This window comes from Oculina patagonica, chromosome 7 (assembly GCF_052425735.1).
Source record: "Oculina patagonica isolate OP01 chromosome 7, crgOcupat, whole genome shotgun sequence".
Lineage (NCBI taxonomy): Eukaryota > Metazoa > Cnidaria > Anthozoa > Scleractinia > Oculinidae > Oculina > Oculina patagonica.
The window spans coordinates 4,554,069-4,576,021 of NC_135764.1; the positions used below are offsets into that span (position 1 = coordinate 4,554,069).

The 21,953-nt window shown below is 37.9% G+C and overlaps 2 protein-coding genes and 1 long non-coding RNA gene across 6 annotated transcripts in view; 1 reads left to right on the top strand and 2 right to left on the bottom strand.

Moving 5' to 3' along the window:
• Window positions 1–2,878: 2,878 nt before the first annotated feature.
• On the bottom strand, window positions 2,879–13,037 carry LOC144660194 (serine/threonine-protein kinase 17A-like). Its single transcript, XM_078520791.1, has 9 exons — window positions 12,737–13,037; window positions 12,414–12,635; window positions 12,162–12,318; window positions 8,108–8,234; window positions 7,556–7,604; window positions 7,039–7,065; window positions 6,523–6,675; window positions 5,577–5,740; window positions 2,879–5,372 (listed from the first exon to the last, which is right to left on the bottom strand). The coding sequence occupies exons 1-9, from the start codon at window positions 12,799–12,801 to the stop codon at window positions 5,332–5,334; spliced, it is 1,005 nt and encodes a 334-aa protein (XP_078376917.1). The 5' UTR covers window positions 12,802–13,037; the 3' UTR covers window positions 2,879–5,331.
• Window positions 5,646–21,876, top strand: LOC144660234 (uncharacterized). Of its 3 annotated transcripts, none has more exons than XR_013572066.1 (3): window positions 5,646–5,782; window positions 6,023–6,110; window positions 21,763–21,876. It is a non-coding gene; the product is annotated as an uncharacterized LOC144660234 (long non-coding RNA). The 3 variants fall into 3 exon arrangements; XR_013572067.1 differs by lacking the exon at window positions 21,763–21,876 and adding an exon at window positions 10,892–11,138; XR_013572068.1 differs by lacking the exon at window positions 21,763–21,876 and adding an exon at window positions 6,821–6,980.
• LOC144660142 (uncharacterized) overlaps window positions 5,811–21,953 on the bottom strand; it is a 36,449-nt gene continuing 20,306 nt past the window's right edge. Inside the window, exons 20-28 of one of the 2 annotated variants that reach the window (XM_078520702.1) lie at window positions 21,799–21,951; window positions 21,114–21,212; window positions 20,491–20,620; window positions 19,696–19,842; window positions 18,767–18,881; window positions 18,058–18,143; window positions 17,071–17,183; window positions 16,695–16,825; window positions 5,811–6,110 (exon numbers count right to left, since the gene is read on the bottom strand). In XM_078520702.1, the coding sequence (XP_078376828.1) occupies window positions 16,714–16,825; window positions 17,071–17,183; window positions 18,058–18,143; window positions 18,767–18,881; window positions 19,696–19,842; window positions 20,491–20,620; window positions 21,114–21,212; window positions 21,799–21,951 (955 nt within the window). In that variant the 3' untranslated portion in view covers window positions 5,811–6,110; window positions 16,695–16,713. Of the gene's footprint in view, window positions 6,111–14,343; window positions 16,826–17,070; window positions 17,184–18,057; window positions 18,144–18,766; window positions 18,882–19,695; window positions 19,843–20,490; window positions 20,621–21,113; window positions 21,213–21,798; window positions 21,952–21,953 lie in introns of those variants that run through there. The other variant, XM_078520701.1, reaches the window with a different exon arrangement.

The window sequence follows — 21,953 nt, forward strand, 5'->3', positions numbered from 1 at the left end:
TATCGTGTGCGATTAGCTTTCTATTCAATGCACTCCGCTGATATAGGGCGAAGAGAGGTAACTGAATTACAGAAAGTGGAATTATTCCAACTCAAACGCTTTGAAAACTAAACAGTAAGCAAATCATGTGAATTATTCAAAATATATCATTTATTTAAAAATCTGGTGAAAATTGAAATGTAAATGAATTATATTTTTCTATGATGATCATACATTTTTAGTAAAGTGTTTCCATAACGTACATAACATCTAGTTTTACACGAAATAAAATGTTTATTTTTGTGAGAAAGGTTGTTTCATAGCCATTAATTATTGACTGATTTTGAATCTTCCTGATTCTACCTTACTTTTGGTGAACTTAGTTTAGTGAATTTAGCTGGATATCTAAAATTGAAGATTCAAGCACCTAAATAAAAAAAAATCTACTTTTTAGCTTAATCTTGGACAGGAAAACAGGGCCGTACCTAGGCCGTCCCTTAAATTTTCTTTGTTTAGTTTTGTTTTCTTCAGTTTTCTTAGCTTCTTTAGTTTTCCTGGCGGGGCAACTGCCCTGGCCCCCGCTATGTACGGTCCTGGAAAAGTTGCGCAGATTTGTAGCCACCAGAAACAGTAACGATAGGTAACTTCAAAAATCCTCCTGATCTTTTCCTTTTGTTGACCAAAATATATTGGTGTGCTATCCATCCCTTTAACAATGAAAGCAGTAATTCAAAAAATTGTCCATCGGATACTTCACAAAGCGCCGACTAGCCTTGGCGTTGGTTGGGGGAGGAGCGCGAAAAAACGGCGAGCGAAAAATAAGGGAAGGGGTGAAACCCGGCGCCATTTTCAGACTAGTGGCAATTGGCAAATTCTGTTAAGTGTTTACAGGCTACGGCTCGGGAAAAAATTGAATTCCAGCTTGCCCTTCGGACAAGCAGCTACCGTATTTATTCGATTTACCGCCCTGGGCGCTTATTAAATTTTTGGACCTTGAGGGTGGGCGCTTATTCAAGGTGGGCGCTTATTCGAGGCTGGGCGCTTATTAAATTTTCACCATTTTAAGCAAGTAGCACGTTTATTTTGCAAGAAAACAACAATTATAATAACTAAATGTGAAGGTGTACGAAAGCTGAAATTAAATATCCATTAAAAAGTTTCAGTAAAAAAGCTAAAAAAAACTCGGTTTTCGGGATAGTCATTTAATAGTAGTTAGTCAATTTTAATCTCGACTTCAACAATAATCAAAATTCCTCTTATCTTGTGCCCTCAATTTAGAGGGGTAGGGGTGGGCGGTTATTCGAGGCTGGGCGCTTATTAACTTTTTCTACCTTCAGGGCGGGCGCTTATTCGAGGTGGGCGCTTATTCGAGGTTGGGCGCTAAATCGAATAAATACGGTATTAAATATTGCTTACTCGGGGCAGTTGCATGCTTAATTTAGTTTACTTTTTTAACATTTAGTCGGCAAACGCCTTGCCTAGGCCCGTTCTGTGTCCCAAGTCCAAACCAAACTGACTGAGCGCGCGCATGTTAAAAAAGCGCGCGAAAATTTCGCGCCATTGCAACCCGCGGGCAGTCCGCGTAGTAAAGCTTTCACTTTTTGAGGTGATGCAAGACAAAAATTTGACACAGGGAAAAATCGAGAAGAAAGGTAAGATTATCTCTTCATTTTACTTTTTAGTATATTTAAATGTTTTCTTCGTTGATGTTTTTTGGGGAAAATTAAGGAGAATTAGTAACACGAAACACAAATTACTCTCGAAACGACTTCGCGTAGAAAACGGGGAAGAATCCCCTTCATCAGAATATTTGAGCAGTACACCGATGATAAACTATTAAATTAAGCTCAATAATTTAAAGTCCTTAGTGGGGAGAAGATTGGCCACCTATAGTATATCCAGTTCGAGATTTTTTCCGTCATATTTTTGCAATTTAAGCAGTACAGAGCTTACTCCGCTAAGTCCGGGTCTTCCGTTCGGTCAAGCAGCTTTCTCGGTGGGGCTTATTTACTTCATATGCCCTGCTACAGCTTGTTATAAAAAGGAATTTGCATTTGCAAATGTTTGGGGTTTTCATTGGGAGGGATACTGCGTCCGAGAAATTCAAGGTGCGTGCAGGAATACTGTATGTACAGTCAAAACATTTACAAGCCATTCAATTGAATTCAATGGAAGGCTTTTTACGGAAGAGGTCATATCCTTTATCTTATTTAGGAGCTATCTGAAGATACGCCCTTGGGCTTTAATAGTATGGGCGAGAAAAAAAAAATGGTATGGGCGAGTACTTACAGGCGTCTTATACAGTAAACACCCGCGTGTAAGAACCTAGTAGTTTAAGAACCTGCTGGCAGAAATTTGCCATTTTAATACCCCAAAATATAAGAACCTGTTTAGCCAAGCAAATTTCAGCAGGTTCTTATGATGGGTTATAGAAAGTTTTTATGAACATTTTTAACAGAACATCCCAAACTGTATTTACAAATAAAGAAAAGACAGATTCACATAGACTGTAATTGTCTTCTTTGGACCTTGCATGAGGCTTGAAGCAATACAGTTATGAATAAATGCTGCATAATGAAGGACCAAACCCATTTTTTTTCTTCTCGTACAATCAAAAGCTATGGCTCCTCCTTAGAAATTAAGATCCTTATTAAGAACCTACTAAGCCTAAATTACCAATAACTACCCCCCAAATACAAGAACCTATTTTGCCAAACTTAGAAAATCGTAGGTTCTTACACGCGGGTGTTTTCTGTTTTTTGGGGGGGCTGAATAAAAACAAAGGATAAAGAAACAAATTTAATGGGTGGGGTGGGGAGGCTTATCGGAATTTTACATACGATGTTGTGCTGTCAGGTCAAACTCATCTGCCAAGAGCAAGAAAATTGAAACACGGCTCTCAACTATTCAAGGTTCATTTATTGCAGCTTAAACATTGTTTACCTTACTTTGTAAGGTTACTAAGAGCACAGGTAATATTTATTTGGTGCTTTATACAAACTAACTGTCCATCTGAATATGTACAGGCAAATATACTTCAAAACTCTGCCCTAGCCAACAGTAAGTACTGGAGGTTTAAAAAGCAAGTGAAAACTATGAGCTATTATTATAAGCCAAACAGAAAATTAAGACCGTTTGTTCCCACCATACAGCTTGGGGCCTGGTTGCACAATAAAGCTAATTCAGGATTAGAGCAGTTTTAAATTGAGTGTAGTAAAACCAAAACCAAAGTAATTACTCTGGCCAATCACAAAGGACACAGACAATCTAGCCAGCCAATGAAAACTCGAAGCAAATACATGTCGCAGGCACGAAGCGCGGGAAAACGTGCGCGCGCGAGTCACGATTGGTTTTGGTTTTACTTCTGATTGGCTAAGAAGATGGCGCGAGATTTTTAAACCAATCACTAAGCGTAGTGATGCAAAACCAAAGCAAACGCAAATTACTTTCGACACCCAAGTGAAAACCGCTCTAACATGAATGTTTCTTTCGATTTTATAACTTTTCAGTGAGGTTTCATGTTTATATATTCTGTCCTTTACTATTGGCACTGATTAATCTTAAACTCCACCAAACTTAAGTGGCGAAAAACATTTAAACCGCAATCCTGGATTAGTGTTAATCGGCTTTTTTAAACAATTCAGCCCAGGAGAATAGTAGTTCAGAGAGGGGATTGCTATCCCAACATGTAAACTAGCAAGGGGAGTTTGCATGTTGACATTATACAATACTATTCCCCTCATTGAGGGTAATCTCATGCACACACATCAACACAGAAAACTATTCAGCATGTGCAATGTTTTCAATAATAACATTAAATTTATTACTGAACAAAAACGTGAGAAGAACATTCATTATAGCTAAGGTACCAGTCCTGGTATCGCTTTAGATCATAAGTAGATCCTTGTCATTAACCTCTCTAGCTGACAACTGTTAATGTTATATGACATGACATGTTTGCTGTTTGTAATACATTATTGTTTGTACACAAAAGTGAAACATTTCAAATGTAACCAATAATTTATATCGAAGGAGTCGACTATAGAAAACATCAAAAAATATATAAAAAAGAAACTGCAGTCTAATTTGAAAGCAATTCACAACGATTTATTTCATTCTTTCGAAGAAAGATATTTCTACTGCCCCTTCATTCAAGACAAAAGCAGTGTTGTCTTCAGTCCTTAACCACCCACCCTAACAGTAAAAAGTTGCACTTTTTGTTTTTATTCTGCTAACAGCTAATGTGCGCATTAGGTGCTAAAGCAACACCTCTATAGCAAATATATTCTATAGCTTATATATTTCAAGCACTACATTTACAACATTTTTCTCTTTCTGGTGCTCTGTAAAACTATGTTACTTTCCTTTCCAAAAACAAAAAATATTTTACTAAATATGTAAAACAGACCATTTGGAAACTTAAGTTCTCTCAACTTTGCAGTTGTTACTTTCATTCATGCCAAATGACTATATACAACTGAACCAGTGCCAACAGACACCTTATTTGTTAAGTGGACAATCTAGGCCTGCTTTCTGATGGCTTCTGTTTCAAATGGCCAAAGCCAAAGATGGGAAGCCATGCAGTTGGAGAGCGAAACTGGAACTTGACAACTCCGCCTCTCATAGTTCTTGCACTTCAATTGGCAAGTTTAAACGAAAGCCATCAGAAGGTTACTGAACATTATCGAAAATTAATAAAAAACTTTGTCTAGTGGCAATGGTATGATGTGCCACACTGTAAGCCACTATGTCGGCCCACAAATAATTGGACACTGTACATGCATTCCCAAAAGTGTCTGATTACTGGTCACTGGTTCAACTGTGATCCCATTTGACATGGTCAGATTTCAGAACAAAAGTCTCTTAAATATACTTACATTCTGTAAACTGTGATAACATTATAGGTCCAGACACTGTGCCTTGAAATTCTCACCCTTAACAACCAATGGGGTCTTAGACCGAACACTTTGTGACACAGGGATGTAGCTAAGGGTTGGCTGCCAGCTGAAGAGAACTTAAATCTGGCTGAAATTTCACATGAAAACAAAGACTTAGGTTAGCTTTTTGAGCTGTCAAGGCCAGAAAAGACAGCTAAGCTTGTTGATGAGCCAGCTAAGTGTTTTTTAGCTAGTCCCTGGTGATAATTAATTTGATTGGCTCTCCTTCCATGGTCACAATGGTTGTTTGGGTTAAATTATTTAACAAAGCCCTCTAACCACAGTATTTTGTATGGTTGTATGTAAGGGCTAGTCAAACCTATATTCTTACAAACTATCCCCAAGTCTTCTTCTGTATAACTTATTCTTGGACACAATTCCTGTGCACATCATAATGTTGCAGTGGAACAATTTCTCATCTAGAATCATGGCCATTTACAATTGTCATCACTTTCCCTAAAAAAAAATCAAATTTAATACAATTAAGATTTTTATCTAGTCAAGGTTTTGCTCTGTAACTTTGAATGAAGAAGTGTTAAAAAACTATACACTTCAGTGTAAGTCAACATCTGCATAACACTAATAATTTGATAATAAATTAACATATCTTATCTATTAATTATTTAATTAAATTTAATTACATAAGTGTATAATTCTCACCATCAGCTATTCCATTTTGTTGATGCATCTTTCTAATCTTTTTCCTCTTTTTATTTTCCCCTGAACCATAAGACCGCCTACTCTTCCGTACAGGACTTCGTTGGAAAAGTTCCTCCGTATTTAGCCAGGGGTGATTCAAACATTCCTGGACTGACAGTCTGTCACTGTAGATAAATGAAATGGAGAAATGTATAAACTAATAAATAGTAAGTTTAATTTGATAATTAGCTAATTAGGTAAAAAACTTGTGCAACCCATGTTAACCAACCCATTTTTGACACCGTTGGATTGTTTACTTGCTTCAAGTCTTAAAAGGTTCACTTCAATAATTGCATTATTATTTGTCCATGATTTCCATAGGTTTGGGTCCACAGTCACTATTTCATAGCTACCGGTATCAATTATTAGAGATAACCATAAACCTTTACACATTTTTTATTTGCCAGAACAATCACACAAAAGCAGGAAGTGACACCAATTACTGTCCCATCAAAGAGCAGAAGAGACATTGTTGTGTTACTTAACACCAACAGGGTAAGAGATCATAAATTAATATTTGGTTGCAAGGCAGGAATGCGCAGCTCCAGAGTCAATTCCCCTTTTAAAGTCCCAAATCAATATTGGATTCGAAAAAGGGTATTGTTAGTTCCTCCAGCTTAGGTATAATAACTCTTGACTAAATCATCTAGAAACAATGCAATTCAAAACGTTTGGCATAAAGGAGGAACACTGCTTTGAAAAGGCCATTAATTAGATAACTTCCTGACGATTTTGATTTTGTTAACCTCTGGGCTTAATTGGATGATAGGCCTTTTGAGTGGGCTCAGAATTTTATGTTACCTCAACAGTGCCTACACAATACTTAACCAAATACCTGACAAAAATACTTTTCTTTGTTTTCCCACTGTTTGTAACCATTTTTTTTATTACTCTAGACAACACTTACTCTGCATCTCTTTGAAGAAGTCTCTTAATAAAATCCTGGGCAGTGTGGGAGATGTTCTTAAAATAATCTTCTGGAAAATCTAGCGCAGCTAGGGACACATTATAGCATGTTTCTTGCTTATCTTCTCCAGCAAATGGTGACAAACCAGTCAACCTAGTGGTGAAAAGAAAAGTTTTTCAATTGTTATTGGCTTTCAGTGTGACACTGTATAGCATATTCGATACTGCATGCGAGCAGGTATAAGCTGTTGATTACGCTTGTGAATTTAAAGCCGTATAATTAATTTTGTCTCAACTAGGACAAGGAAAAAAGGAGAGGTGTCAGAGGTACAAGGTTGTGTTCTCTGCTGAACCAGCAACAGCTGTGAGGGGTGTAACCTGTACACAGTAAGTGCTAAAGCTGTGTAATATGTTTTATTCTGTTATTCAATGTAAAGATGTGCCACCTTTGTTAAATATGCCTGTACACTAAAGTGCGATCAGGTTTATGAAAATTGGAACCTTAGTGGACACTTACATGACATAGGCAACTACACCAATACTCCTAAAAGCAAAAAAAAGAAAAGAAACAGAAAACAGTGATCAATAAATTATTATCATCAGCTCTGATTGTACACAAGAAATATAAGGCCTCAGTAAAATGGTGCATAAAATGCATAAATGGCCTAGTCTTCCTTTAAATTTTATTTCAGCTAGGTTCATAATGTGAATGAAAGCTGATAGAGGAAGAAAGATGAAAATTTTAAGCTCAGGGAATGAAATAGAAAAGATGTATTTTTTTTATTTTTATTAAAAAAAGATGTAATTTTCTGTTGACCCAAACTAATGGTTATTTAGATACCCATGTTGCTGAAATTCATTTCCTTGAAGGAGATGGCCAGATATTTGCTCTCGCTTGCAGTCAGGGTACTCAAAACTACCTTCATTGAAATAACTTCCACAAGTTTTAATAGTGGTTTCATTTTGTGCCTAGCCTATAATTAGCATTTGTACCTGTTCATGTATTAATATCAATAATGACAAAATATCCTTACCAAATATCACTTGGCTTTCCCACGGGCTCAAATTCAAGTATTTCAGGAGCTAAAATGAGAAGGAAACAAAACATAAAATTACTGTCAAAATGAAGTGAATAATTTTGAAACAGTTTGATCTTTATGCAAATTATTAGCATCTATATATAGCTATATTGATATCTGCTGAAATTAGTCTGACAATAATCATAATTTTATGGCAATGATAAAGTGAATAGAAAAATAAGGTAAGCCTCTAGCCAAGCGGCCCATATGCCATAGCTTATTTGTTAGCATTAAGCAGCTAGGAATATTTCTACTCCCCCCTGGATGGGATGCTAGTCCATCGCAGGGTTACCCACAGCATTATTTCGCTAGTACCCATTCACAACAGGGTGGAAAGAGGCACTATTAGAGTCAAGTGAATTGCCCAAGAACACAACACAGTGACTTCGGCCTGGGCTTGAACCCACCCAGTCCGTTTGATCCAGAGTCCAGCGCACTAACCATTACGCACGCCTCCAATAAAATGCTAAACAATTACCTATTAAAATATGAGAATATAACACTTACCGACATACTCAGGTGTTCCAACTATTAAGCAGATTTGTTCACCATCTTTTATCTGTCGTGCCAAACCAAAATCAATGATCTTGATTTCTGGGTAGGCGTGCTCTGTCATCAGAAGTATATTGTTGGGCTGGGGAAGTAACAAAAATATTTTTGAACACATAAATTATGAGGTTTCTTGTTGGAGGGCTTGGAGCTCTAATCCAGTAGAGTTTTCTATATTTAATAATTTCAGGTGGTGGGTATATACATGTAGATAATGAAGGATGTGATCCAGAGATCTGGTTACATTATTTGCCAATGTCCTTCTCACTTAACCCTTATTAGTAAATGCTGGGCGGGATGAGGGGAGCCTGTGATCGAATAGCATTCCAATAATTTAAGAGTAATTTTACTACTTGCTTAAGTTGGTTCTTGCTACAGAAAGTGGATACATTCAATCAGCACAGGTACCACTGTGGTGCAAGGGGCTAAGGCTACAGTGTAATATGTTTATCTATGAAGCTGAGATTTTCTTAGCCTTGCAAAACAGATTAAAGGTCTGAAAAGGCATAAGATGGCTAGAACTATAGAATTTAGCTAAAATTTTGTGATGCATATTTTTTTTAAGTATAATTTGCTACCCTCACATGGGCTGACATGTATGCATATGCAAACTTCTGTTGTTTAAAGCAATTTCTGTTCTGCAGGCAGGCAGGCTGGCAGTGGATCAATCAAACCATAATCCATCCAATCTGTGGTTTAAGAATTCTATTTTGCATGCCTCACAATAAGGTCAAGGTTACAAGGTTGTTAGACAGTAATGCTTACAAGCTTAGACAAAACATTTTCCTTTAACAAACAGTCTGTGAAGCTCAATGTATTATAAGTACAAACTCAGCAGCGTTCTATTGGAAATGCACGAATCTGATTGGTTCTCCCATTGTTTTCTATTCGCTGATAAAACACAATCACACGCATGCTGATCCTTAAATGGACAATTTTTCTTGATTTTTGGTTTTAAATTACATAAAATTGTAGGTTTTGAACTGCAATCTTTTAGAGTTTCAACTAAAACAATTAGACTACTCGCCCTCAATTTCTATGAGGGATAGCCAACTTTGCTGCACCTCCTTGATTGTATTCGCTCGTGAATCGAAAACTTGTCTTGTAGTCTAATATTGTAAATTAGAATTATTATAGTACATCAATGTCACTGCTTAAAAGAAATCAAATATGCATAGAAGATATATGAATTAAAAATAGGCAGTGAACAGGTTGTGGGTTACTTAGTGGGGGGTTCGACAGCTGATTCTATTCAATATGTGAAATGACCTCTGGGTATTGTGTCTGGTTTGTAAAAAGGGAAATAATGAACTACAATGCAAAATATTCTCTAATTATATTGTATTCTTAAGAAATCAAGTATAATAATTTTGTTATCTTTTTTTAAAAGTTATTTTTTAAGTACATTTTGTAGTTTACAACCAAAAACCTTTGAATCAATGCACTGAATTTAACATCAATACAAATCTCGTAAAAAGAAGTAATGGATAGTTCCTGTTGTCTGTGAACTACATATTAAATTATTTTTGTCCCCTTTACTAATCTACAGTTTATCACTGATCAATTTAGTCACAAAAACATGCACTGAAAGGATGAAGTGATGTTCTCTAGAAGGATCTTTTAGGTTCTATAAATGCTTGAAAGTGGTAAATCACTATAGCATATTTCTGACCTGAGTAAATGATGGTTATGAATGTGTGAGAATCAAAACACCTTTTTCTTGATAGGGGGCAGACATCACACCAACCTCAACACCCTTGTTTTTATTGTCGATCTATATATGTAGGATTAATGTTTTCAGGAGTCTTTTTATAAATCTTAGTCTTAGACCATCATAGCAATTTGAGGATATTATGAAGCTATGGCAAAAATAATCGATGGTCACAGTTTAGTTAGCAAATGAAACATTTTTGCACTTGAAGCCTAGCGACAGCTTTTGAATCACTCTTTTTTAAAGCAGAAGTTTATGTGATAATGCAGTGCAAGCATCACCAGCAGAGTTTGATGTTTATTTATATCAAGTGTATAACATTAAGCCAGACGCTAATAGACAATTGCATTTTTATCTTTGCTGGAGAAGGAAACAGTTGTGCCCGAAACATCCAGAACAATATATTTTTAGCTAGTTTCAACCCTTTTTCCAAAAAAAAAAAATAACAAAATTATAAGCATCACACACATCTTTCACAGCAATAAAAGACAAATAGAACAAAGATAAGCTTAACCTCTCTTGAACATTGTCACATGCAAACCTCTTGCATGCCTTGATTCAAGATAAACTGTAATTTAGGAAACCAAATACTGTGTCTAAGGACCTCTTGCAGTGCACTTCAATAGTCCATGGTCAAACATAGACTTTCACACTGGGCAAAGGAATGTATGCAGATTAAAAGCTTCAAATTATATTGATTTTCACCGCATAAAAAATACAATAATTTTATTTTAATGCTGTTTCAAAGTCAAAGGTTGAATACTTTTTTGATGTCAGCAATTTCGAGTATGAAGTTTCCAAGTCTGCCAAATCACGAGAAAAACAAGTTAGTCGAAGGTATGCCTGGTATGAAACAGTCAGCAGAAAAATGAAACTGGATCAGCGCTTGAGTGTGATATAAACAGAACACTGAGATTTAAATAAACTCTTTGATGACCCCCATAGGCACGGCACTTCAGCACCTTTGATAAATAAGAGCTCTTTGATAAGTCATTTCAATAAACACCATATAAGGGAATTTTTATTGACAGGGTGAGATTGCGTGATGGGATCCGAAAAACCATTACAAGTCAAGTTTGTGGAAACAATTTGGAAAAGTAATAAAACATGTCAGCAGCGAATTCAGATTTAATGAAGTGTTTTGACGTTTTTTTATTCTCAATATGAAAAATCACCCTTGTATCATATGTTCAAAAAACTTTTTTGTAACCATGACATGTAAAATGTTTCTCTTCAAAGAATTGCCAGTTACCCGGGTCAACATTTTTACAATACTTCATGCAGAAGAAAATAAAATTGCAAACATATTTTAGGAATGAAGTTACTTCGAAGTAATTAAGTTGAGCCTTGCAAAATGTGTCAGACATGATTAAGATCACAATGAATTCATTTTCTACACAAAGAAAGAAATCATAAAGCTTTTGTGCCAAAGATAATTTGTTATTGAAACTCGACTTCCAAGGTCAGTGGCATTTAAGACATTTATTTGTGTTCACCCACGAAAAAATATTGTGATGTTAAGCTTGAATAAATTGCACCCCACTTTGTGATTTCTATAATGTTCCGCCTAAATTGTTTACTCCACCAACTCGGAAACACTTGAGAATTATTTCCTTGCTCAAGAATTAGTGTGACACTTCTAACCGGTAAAAACGATAACACAAGGGACGCATTCTCGGCATGACATAATGTCTAGAACAGATAACACCAACTAACTCGGCTAATTTAGCTCAAGGCGGTAAGATCGAAAGCATCTAAAATATATGCGTCTAATTCTTCAATGCAAATAAGCTCGTGTTATGTTGCCGCGCTCGGGAATTAAGTCTTATTTGGGCAGACGCGAGATTTCCATTAAATGTTTATGACTTTGGTTTTCATAACTTTGTAATGAGCTTTGAAATACCTGCGAAATGAAAAAGCGGCGATCTGCAGACATAAAATATTAAAACGTCGAGAATGATTTTTTGATGAGCAATATGCAACAGATCTCATACATTGTACAGACAAGGGCATGACATGTATTTCAATATACACAAATGTTCAATTTCCCAGAATAATGTAAGGGCATGAAAAATGCAAAACTAATAGTAATTGGAAATAGCTTATTACACACATCCCTACTGTGTAAACAAGGATCTCCCTTCGGTAAATTGATTGAATTTGTTCGCGACAAAGAAAAACTGTTGAATGTTTGCTGAGGTCTCGAGGCGTAACGACACTCTCACGAAAATCTAAGCCCAAACAAACATTTGAAAGCAGGAACAACTCAAACACAATATAAACGCCACAGGCTGTGCTTACCTTAATGTCTAAATGAACAAAATCCTGATCGTGCATGTGCTTTATGCCTTCGAGAATCTGTCTCAGTAAAAACACCACTTCTCTTTCGCTTCTACTGGACGCTGGTTCGTCGCTATCGTAGGCGATGCAATGCCTATGTAGATCTCCGCCAAGTGCGCTGTAGATTTTAAACATAGCATCAACATCACAATACGTTCTCGCTTGAATAAATCATCGAGTAAAATTCTAGAACAACGCAGAAAAAAAACTCACAGTTCTAAGATGAGAATGATTTCGCTCCTAGTCTCAAATACATCGTACAATGTGATTATTTGTGGATGTTGATGAGGGTAATTCGTCGCGTTCAACACTTCCACCTCATGCCAAACCTCCGGTCTGCAGTCTTTGCCTTTTCGCCTCTTACGGACAAACTTGGCGGCGAATTCTTTCCCGGTTGCTTTTTCCCTGCACTGTTTAACGACAGCGTACTGCCCTCTGAAAGTGAAATATTTGCGACATCAGTATCCACGTCAATAAAGAACAGACCGCATAAAGAATCAAGAATATATATTTCACGCAACAACTCAACACGCTACCTTCCAATTTCGTCGAAAATATCAAAGTAATTTTCAATGGATTCTGTGCGTGGCGTAAGGGCCATCGTGAGCGATATCCAAGGCTCTCCGCTTATCACAGATCTGTGAGTCAAAGCGTTTTCAATTCCAAGTCAACCTTGCTGTAAACCCGGCCAGTATTGAAGTATTTAGTCAGCCCTGACCTGTCACACTCAATCTCTCTCGGAAACTACTTCAACAACTCCTTGCGTTCTTGCCGCGCATTTGCCTAAATCAACAACCAATCAAAATCGCCGAATGTTATTCGGTCTCCGCCTTCCCTTTTATCGTCACTTCCGCCCACTCGGAACAGTTCCCGTATGATCGCCCTCAGGAATGCCGAAGTGTGACCAACTGTCATCGAAATGCCTTTATATGAAACCTGTTTTGGTTTCCTTACGGATTGATTTCCCAAAATGATGTGAGGAAGAACACATCTGTTTTTAGCTTTTCGACTACCAGACAACAATTGGTGGTAAAATCGAGAAGCATTTCGCACTCAAGTTGAAGTGCAGAGCAGATCAGAATGATTATTTCGGGAAAAAATGACTCACGGTAGAAAATAAATGGGCAGTAAGACATGTTGATGGTTTCCTTTCTTCGAAATTTAAGTATTAAAAACTGAAAAACTAATTAGTCGCTCTGGCTTTTGTTGCTGTGAGGCCAGCGTTGACAGAAACGATCTTTACAGAAAAAAAAGTAAACAACTCTTTTTTCCGTGTCGTCCGGTTTATGTCTCTATCTTAGCTTGTTTTGGTACTTCTCCAAACGCGACGGAAACTACAGTGTTTGTTTGTATGAAATAAGAAGGGCAAATAATATATCATTTCATAAACAACAGCAATGATTTTTAGCTGCAAGGGTATAATCAGTTCTGGCACCCTCAAATAGTCACAACTATACGTAAGATTTACCGGTGCCAAATCACTTCTTTTAAGGAGATGTTTACATTTTGCAAACCCATTAATAGAAATGTTTCATTTAAGGTTAGAAATTTACAATATTGTCGAAACTTACATTTTCCAGAGGAAATATTTGACATTACAAACCCACACCCTTGTTCCGACGTATTTATTTTTCTATCAAAATGGTATGGCATCGTCAGCTATTCTATTTGCTTAGGGTTATCGCAAAAAGATCAACGGCTTATGCACTTATTTGCGTGTCAATGGCAAAAACATGTAAACAATGTCCTAATCTTTCGGAAGTTGCCATACCGACGATTCCTAAAGCCGTAATAAAGTAACCTTTTGCGACCCTTAAAGTGCGATAGACGGTTCCAACAAAATCCATCACACGTGCGACCCGCCGTCTCTCAAATCGTAGTCCGGTCACGCTGGTATCTACATGTAACGTAGCCTGTTCCAGGCGTTCGGTTAGTTGAGGAACAGCGCAAAAAATGGCGAGCGAAATATAAGGGGAGGGGTGTGGTGTGGTCCCTCGCCTTAGTCCCCTCCCATTTTTCCACTCGCCGTTCTTCATGCTAATCCCATTTTTTGCGCTGCCCCCCCCCCCCCCTCCCCCACAACTAACCAAATGCCCGGAACGGGCTACATGTAACGCAAACACGTCAGTACTTTTTTTACGAACGTTCCCAAGGCAATCAGAGTTGCTTCATGGCATATTGTTACTGGAATCGTAAAACACTGAAAATATGATATTTCAGGTAATTATCTTGTCCACTTTGCAAGCCGTTATTTGGGGCGTTGCGTGATGACAACAGGAAAATGTATGTCTCGTCTTGAGAATTTGTTGGTTCCCCCAATTTATTTTCATTACCTGTCTGAATATCAGAATAATAATATTTGAGGCCATTTTTTTAAATTTCTTTTATTAGTCATAAATTTTCACAGAACAGGCACTAAGAAAGCGCAGCAGTTTTACAATGCAATACTAACTAAACAGCAAGTACAAAACTAAGAGAAGAACAAAACCTTAAAGATAATTTTTTTATTTACTTTAAGCATACGAAAAAACTCGGAGAACAGAAACTTTTCTATTAAAAATATTTATAAATACCCTATATTGGGCGGAAAGCCCATTTCACAAATATTGCAGCCGATTTTCGATAGTCACGCAATTCTTCTCCCGTTGCGTGACGATCCTAAAAACAGCTGCGGGCGCGAAGGGCGCAAAACTCCACACACAACATCGCTTGGTTTCCTCAAAAGGAGGAAACAATACAAATTTGTCAGCTTTTGATAATTTATCTTTTCATTACAATTAATTTGGCATGTTCGTAATTGGGAAAATCTTATTTTTAAAATAGTATCTATAGCGCAACTTTCTAACTTTCAGTTTTCACAGCCTTGCCACATCCTTTGTTCGTCAACAAACTCGCACGAGGCGACACAACCTACCCCTTAACACAATTTCTAAGAAGAAAAAACACCTCCAAGAAAAACGCTCCCTTATAGAAAGGGAGTTTAAATTTAGATGCAAGCTATTTTTACCCGTGGTATTTTTTGATCTGCCGTCATGTTTATCAGTCTTATTTTTAGAACTAATCATTTTACCAGGCCTCCATATGCATAGGTAACAAAGAATACAAATTTAAGCTGTTTGACAGTTGTCTCTTGAGGTATAGCCAATTTGTCAGATGTTTTTGTAGACATTTTTCAGTTGCAAGTTAATTCCATTAACCAAAATCCAGACTGCCTGTTACTATTCTATATATTAGCGAGTGGACACGTCAGAACTACCGGAAACTTCTTCATTCATCCATTTTGGCCACATGTACACGCACAAACAAATTTGTGGTTTACCGTAGATACAAATTCCTTGACGCAGAATCAGGCAATCAGTAGTTCCTGCTCTTCCCGCCCCTCCCCTCCCTACGTCACACCGTTGCATACCCTGTCCCACTTTCCCTTTCTTTCAGAGTCAATTATCAGGCCAATAAAACTGTCCATCACTCCCACTCATAACTTGACACACATCTGTACCTGAATAAGTTTGCAAACACATTTAAACCACGTGCTTATTTGTAACAAGTTATTCAAAGAATTTCCTCCTCAGTTTTCTAATACGGCTAATCCACTGTAAAACCTAATGCGACTAGAGTCGGTAAAGACAACCCGGCACAATTCACAAACAATCTTATCGATCAGGGAAAGCTTCTTCACAAGCCATACCCGAAGAGTACTGCATTATAGGAGCTACATTGTAGCTCCTATAATGCGGTACCAGTCGCTGGACAAAGAACTCCAAGAAGACGTACAAAGAGATGCAATGGCAAGGCATGTCAACTGTCCTTTCTCTAAGCACAGAGAGAAATTATAATCATTTCTATCATTAATATGTACAATTTACTTTTCCCACCCCATCCCCACCAGATTTTTAAAAGTTCTGTGACAAAGTAGAACAAATTCTCTATCATTACATCACAACGTTTTCAATTCAGAACTTGATCAGTATATGCAGAGGGCCTACTATTGGTTCATGTATTTAGATCGCTCCTCTCTTAGTTCTATGCCTTCCTAAAGTACGAAGTAGTAAACATGGCTCAGAGAAACTGCGGCAAAGAGGCCAAGAATTTTTTTTATAGGGGCTCCTCTTTGCAACACTACCTTATCACAAATTTATAGAAACAATGTCCATTACATTTCCTGATATCGTTAATAGAAAAATCGACCTATCCATCAACTTTCGCGTAACTTCTTTTTCGATAATCTATTTTGAGGGACATCGCTTAAACATTATCGTTTAAACGAGTTATTTAAATTTTGTAGATCAACTTTAAATTTGCTAAGGACGTGGCGAAGTCCGTTGCCACCCAAGGCGGGAACAGCATCTTGATCGCTTCAATCCTTAATATACGTATATCCTAGAAAACAATCTTTATATGTAAAAAAGGCTCTTTCGGGAGAGCCAGATATTATATGTATCAGAAAAATACTCCTACACGTTCACATAACTTCAGTTCCATTACTCTTTGTATAACATGTTTGAGTGACGGATCACTGCATTGCAAAGGTTTCCGACTCCTCCACAGCAAACGTAAGCTTCTCCAGAAGTTCTTCATACGTGCGATACAGAGGCAGGTCCAACCGGTTAAAACAGGTATGAGCCCTGCGATGCAAACACAACACAAGCAGACTTGTTAGTTTAAACAGTGCTTGATAACTAGCGGGGAAAAGGCAGCTAGTTTACCCATTGTTAAGTAGTTCCCATGTCGTGGTCTATTACAAATCCGTGAATTTAATTGGCTGCACCATAGTTGACTATTCACCGATAGCCAATAGTCGCACGCGTGTTGTCATATTCATTCAGGTTACAAAAGTTACACACATTTAATATGTGTGGTATCAACCCACCTGGGTAGTTTGGTGTAGTCTCCCCATCTCTCGATACAAAACTTCCTTGGCCCTGTGCTGCCTCGAAGAGCGGCAAAACCCTCGTAAGGTATGCTGGACGTCCCAGTGACGAACTATAAACCGACAAAACACTTGGTTAGACAAAACATACCTCCAATCAACCAATCGCAAAATAGTGAAAGTTACGCGCACCATCAGTTAGTTTCAAAACCCGAAGGTTATGAAAGTTAAAGCAACCTCTAGTGATTCCCTAAATTAGCAACAGTTGGTAACCTTCTAGTTGTTGTTCATAACAATATTTTCAAATTGCTTCTTCTAAGTTAAGACCTATCTAATGTACGGAATTCTATGGCCAGTTTGACCGGAAACGCCTTAAAAAGCCCATGTATAGCCTCTAACACACAGGGTAGAAACAATACGGTATGACTTAAATATCTAACAACCACAACACAATTTATTTTATTGAAGTTTCAGACACTAAAACTTATCTGTGAAGCAAAACGGATTTTTCAAAGATAAACTGTAGCGAAAGAATATTTGCTTGAATCCCCAGACTACAGAATAATTCGTTTGTCTGAACTATGGACAAACATAAGTCGAGACATACTGAATATTATCAAAAGATCAAATGTAGCCAACAAACCAAGATTACACTAATCTTAGCCAAATCGGATTTCCAGAAGATCAAAATTTTGCCGTAAAACCCAGAATCTCTTGCGCAAATCTCATACCTTTTTAAAAGATCAATAACAGCGACTCGCAAAGTCCAGACTATATTTATATCTTCTACTGATTGTCAGATCAACCGAAACCATCAAACCTTTGCCACAGAACTCAGACTTCTTACTGTTATTTGGCCGACAATGAACTATTTGTAATATTTCGATCAAAATCTGGAAGCTATGGGAAATGGGGCGACGCTTTATTTAGTTTCAAGGTTTAACACACTTCAAAAGGTTGCACAGCCAAGTGGTTTCCATAACTAACCTGTAACAGTCTTAACTTCTGTTCGTTATCAAAAGATCGCACCACCTTCCAGAACCACCTTATTACTTTGTGATTGCCATGGTAACCTATGAAGTAGGGCAAAAAGAAACGTTCAGCAGTGATCAATCAACAAGTTGAACATGAAAAGGCGAAAACGCAGTTTCCTTCTGTATTTGACTGTTTGCCTGAAACTGCTACAAAGTATTAAAGTAAACACGCCGGCGAGTGTTCTTTGACAAGCTCCCTACAAGTTCATGTGCTTGTGGGTAAGGGTGAACAAGGCAGTTGCTATGACAACATTTCTTCCTCGTGTTGGACTGCAAAATAATTTTCCGCTTTATACTAAGTATCCTTGTCGAAAACTGACACGCAACGTTTTGAACAAGAAAAATTGCCTAAGAAACAATTGTTTTATTTCTCCGTTTTCTACTTAAACACTCGAGAGAGCGTTTTATTATATTCGAAACACCTTGAAGTTCAAAAAAATACTCAGGTGCATGTCATTTTTTCAACTCCTTCATCGGTGTTTGGAATTGTGATGAAACACCGTCTCTCGTGTTTAATTATAATATTACGTCAGGGCGCAAATGAACGGTCAGGCTTTTTTACAAGGAATTTTGTCGTTTTTTTTTGTCATAAGGACGAGCAAATAGAAATTTTGCTCAGGACAAAATTCCTCGTGCAATACTCTGAATTAATTCTTTTCTACCTGAGCGATATTCTGTGTTCTTTCTCCAGTCTTCAATGTCGATATCTGCCGTGCCTGATATGACAAGTTCCAGCTCGCGGGCATCAAACAGATTAATCAGGTTAGGGTCCAGAACCTAGAGAAAAATAATGACGGTAAATAACGAGGATAAGGGGAATACTACTACTACTATCATCATATCTGTTTGCTCGAAATTCAACGAGTCAACGAGAAAATATAAGCTTCTTTTACTTTGTAAAACGCGCTGTCACAAAAAAGCTTTATTTAGAGACATCAAAATTTCCATGAATTGCCCCTAAAAAACGAGTAACAATAAGCTTCTGTGAAGATTGTAAAACAAGCTGTCACAAATTATATCCTAAAGGAAAACGTTTTATTTACAGGCATAAAAATTCCCTTGAAAATTAACGTCCATGATCGAAAAGAACAGTGGTATTTTGGCCGCGCGATTCAAGTGCCACTTTTGAAGGCAAAAAAGAAAAACTTTCAGCGCGTACAAAATCGACATTTCTTATCGCAGAGTCCTTGAACTTTAGAATTGTGAATTCAAACAGTAACATTTTCAATTATGTATTAAAAAATTTCGCTTCATAGGCACTTTAAGTTGTTAAAGAGGATAAGGGAGGTCAAAGAATAGGGTAGGGTGTGGGGGGGGGGTCACCAAGACCACCCAGCCCTTGATTAATTTCAGATAAAACTTGGCTTGAAGGACTTTAAGTGAGGTTATCATTAAGGTTGATATTATCACATACCCATTACAACTAACGCTCAGCACAGGACAGGGTGTGACATCTACATCGTGTCAAACAACGCCCTCAGCGAAGGAACACTTGTAAAGAAACGGAAACGCAAACCAAACAAGATAGCGCGACCGCAGATTTTAAATAATCTGACGTTTTGAAAATCTTTCACATTTCGTGGTTAAATACCTCGTTGAATCCGTTCACAATACTCTCCATCTGCTCAGCGACTCCTCTTTCGACACGCCATCTCACCATCTGCTCCACATACTCGTGCTTATTGCTTTCCGTGACTTCGATTTCCTTGCCGCCTGGAATCAGCTCGCGCTCTGTCACCTGAAAAAGTCGGAGAGTGATGGACGAGCGAAACGTTATACAACAAGAGAACTACACTCAGGAATCACCAGGTAAAGTTTATAAGCATTAAATTCATCTCGAGAAGGTAAGAGGTACAATGCTTGATATATAAGCCACTTATTGAAGTTTCCATAACCTTCAATATTTTACAACAAGGAAGTACACATCCTCGCAAATCATCAACAGGAAAAGTAGGTATGTGGTAGAGATAATGGCATGTTTACTGTAGACACCTTTTTAGGATCTTTTCTATTGTCATCCGTCGTGTGAACAAGAAGGCGGACAACAGCTCTTGTTGGCGGGAAACAAACAGCGCAAAGAGAACACGAACACGAACTGGAAACTGCAACAAACGCGGCACATGGAGAAAAACCACGCTGCAGGCAATTCATGGGAAAACTATGCCACAGCTAATGGATATACCCCACGGAGGATTAGTCGATAGATGAGCGGGGTACGACCAGCGGATTTCAGTGTTAATTTTTTGACAACAGTTTTGTAACCAAAGAAATCGTAAGATAAAATGGTCACAGCACCCAGAATTACTTTCCTTTGATGCTAACTCTAACGCAAGACACACGCAAAATATTGCGTTTAACCCTCAAGGCGTATTTTAATTGTCCTTACCTGTCCAAAAATCTCTTCACTGACAGTAAACGACAGATCCAGTGCTCCAGTGATGTCATTTTCCGTTACCCACGTCATGCTCTGGTGAAAGAGCGAGTCCATTGCCTCGACGTCGCTGAGATCACACGGACTGAAATATAACAATTAAAGGCATACACATTATAGTGAGTCAAAACAGCAACAACAAATCAAGAAAACAATGTTGACAAATCGTTGCTCAAAACTGAACTGAATGAAAGAAGAATACGGAATATAAACTACATTTTCAAAAAGACTGCTTGCAATGTCCGAACAGGGAGGGTAGCGCGGCGGCCTGATGGTAAGTGCGCCGGACTCCGGATCGAACGGTCCAGGTTCGAGCCCTGGCCGGGGTTTCTGTGTTGTATTCTTAGCCAAGACATTTGACTCTCTTAGTGCCCCTCTTCACCCAGCTGTATAAATGGGTATCCGCAAAATAATGCTGAGGGGTACCCTGTGAAGGACTAGCATCCCATCCAGGGGGGAGTAGAAATATTCCTAGTCGCTTTATGCTATCGAAACCAGGATAAGCTCCGGTATTATGGGCCACTTGGCTCGAGGCTTCCCTTTTTAAATGTACGAACAAGGAAAGTGAGGTTCTGTACCTTCTGAGTAGAGCCTTGTAGAACGGACGAGTGAAAAACGCGTCCAACAGGTGCTGATGGATGATCACAAGACCGATGATTCGTCCGCAGAAACGGAACCTGAAAAACAAGGCATTTTTCATTAAATGTGTTTATTGTTCATCGTTTGTCTCACAATAGAATCGCTGATGAAGACTCAGTAGCAGTAACAAGAAAGTATCGCGATCAACAACTCAAAGCGATTTCATCGTGAGACAAACGAATAAACGTTTATTTTTCCTAACGTCTTTTTCTCTTTTCTTTAGAGGTGCACTGAGTAACTTCTAAAACCTTTTAGGAACAGCTTTTGTAGTTTAAGATACTCGAACGGCATATTTCTAGCGCGAACACTACTTTAACGGCATGGCTATAACGGATTGAACGCACGTGACTTTGTACCGAAGAAGCATTTTTGGGAAGTTTAAAATCAACGACACTTGTTTCCTGTAACTACAACATAAGATTGAATAAAAACTTTGAAGAAAACTGTTAACTTGTTTAAACTCGCGCTTCAGGCGAACGTTGCCTATGGAATCTGCTTCAGCCAATGGGAGTGCACAAAAATTTTATTACTGGGCGATAACAGGGAGTATCAGCACTATCATAACTAATATCATTAATATGTGTTTAGATAAGGTGTAACTGAGCATAAAAGCAGTCTACCCACCACTCGTGAGAGTTGTCCACATACAGCGACACCGGGCTCACTTGGACAGTGTAAGTATCATTTGCAGAATATTCAAACAGGCCGTAGTAGGGATTGAACACTTGACGAGACAAAAGGAAAAAGAACTCCCTCGCCGGTCCGCCATAATCCAAACT

Excerpts from the sequence above, each read along its gene's own strand:
- LOC144660194 (XM_078520791.1), bottom strand. The coding sequence starts at position 12,801 with ATGGCCCTTACGCCACGCACAGAATCCATTGAAAATTACTTTGATATT. Across the intron at positions 8,235-12,161 it reads TTGTTCATTTAGACATTAAG|CCCAACAATATACTTCTGAT; the intron begins GTAAGCACAGCC and ends TTACTTCCCCAG. Across the intron at positions 7,605-8,107 it reads TGGAACACCTGAGTATGTCG|CTCCTGAAATACTTGAATTT; the intron begins GTAAGTGTTATA and ends TTCTCATTTTAG.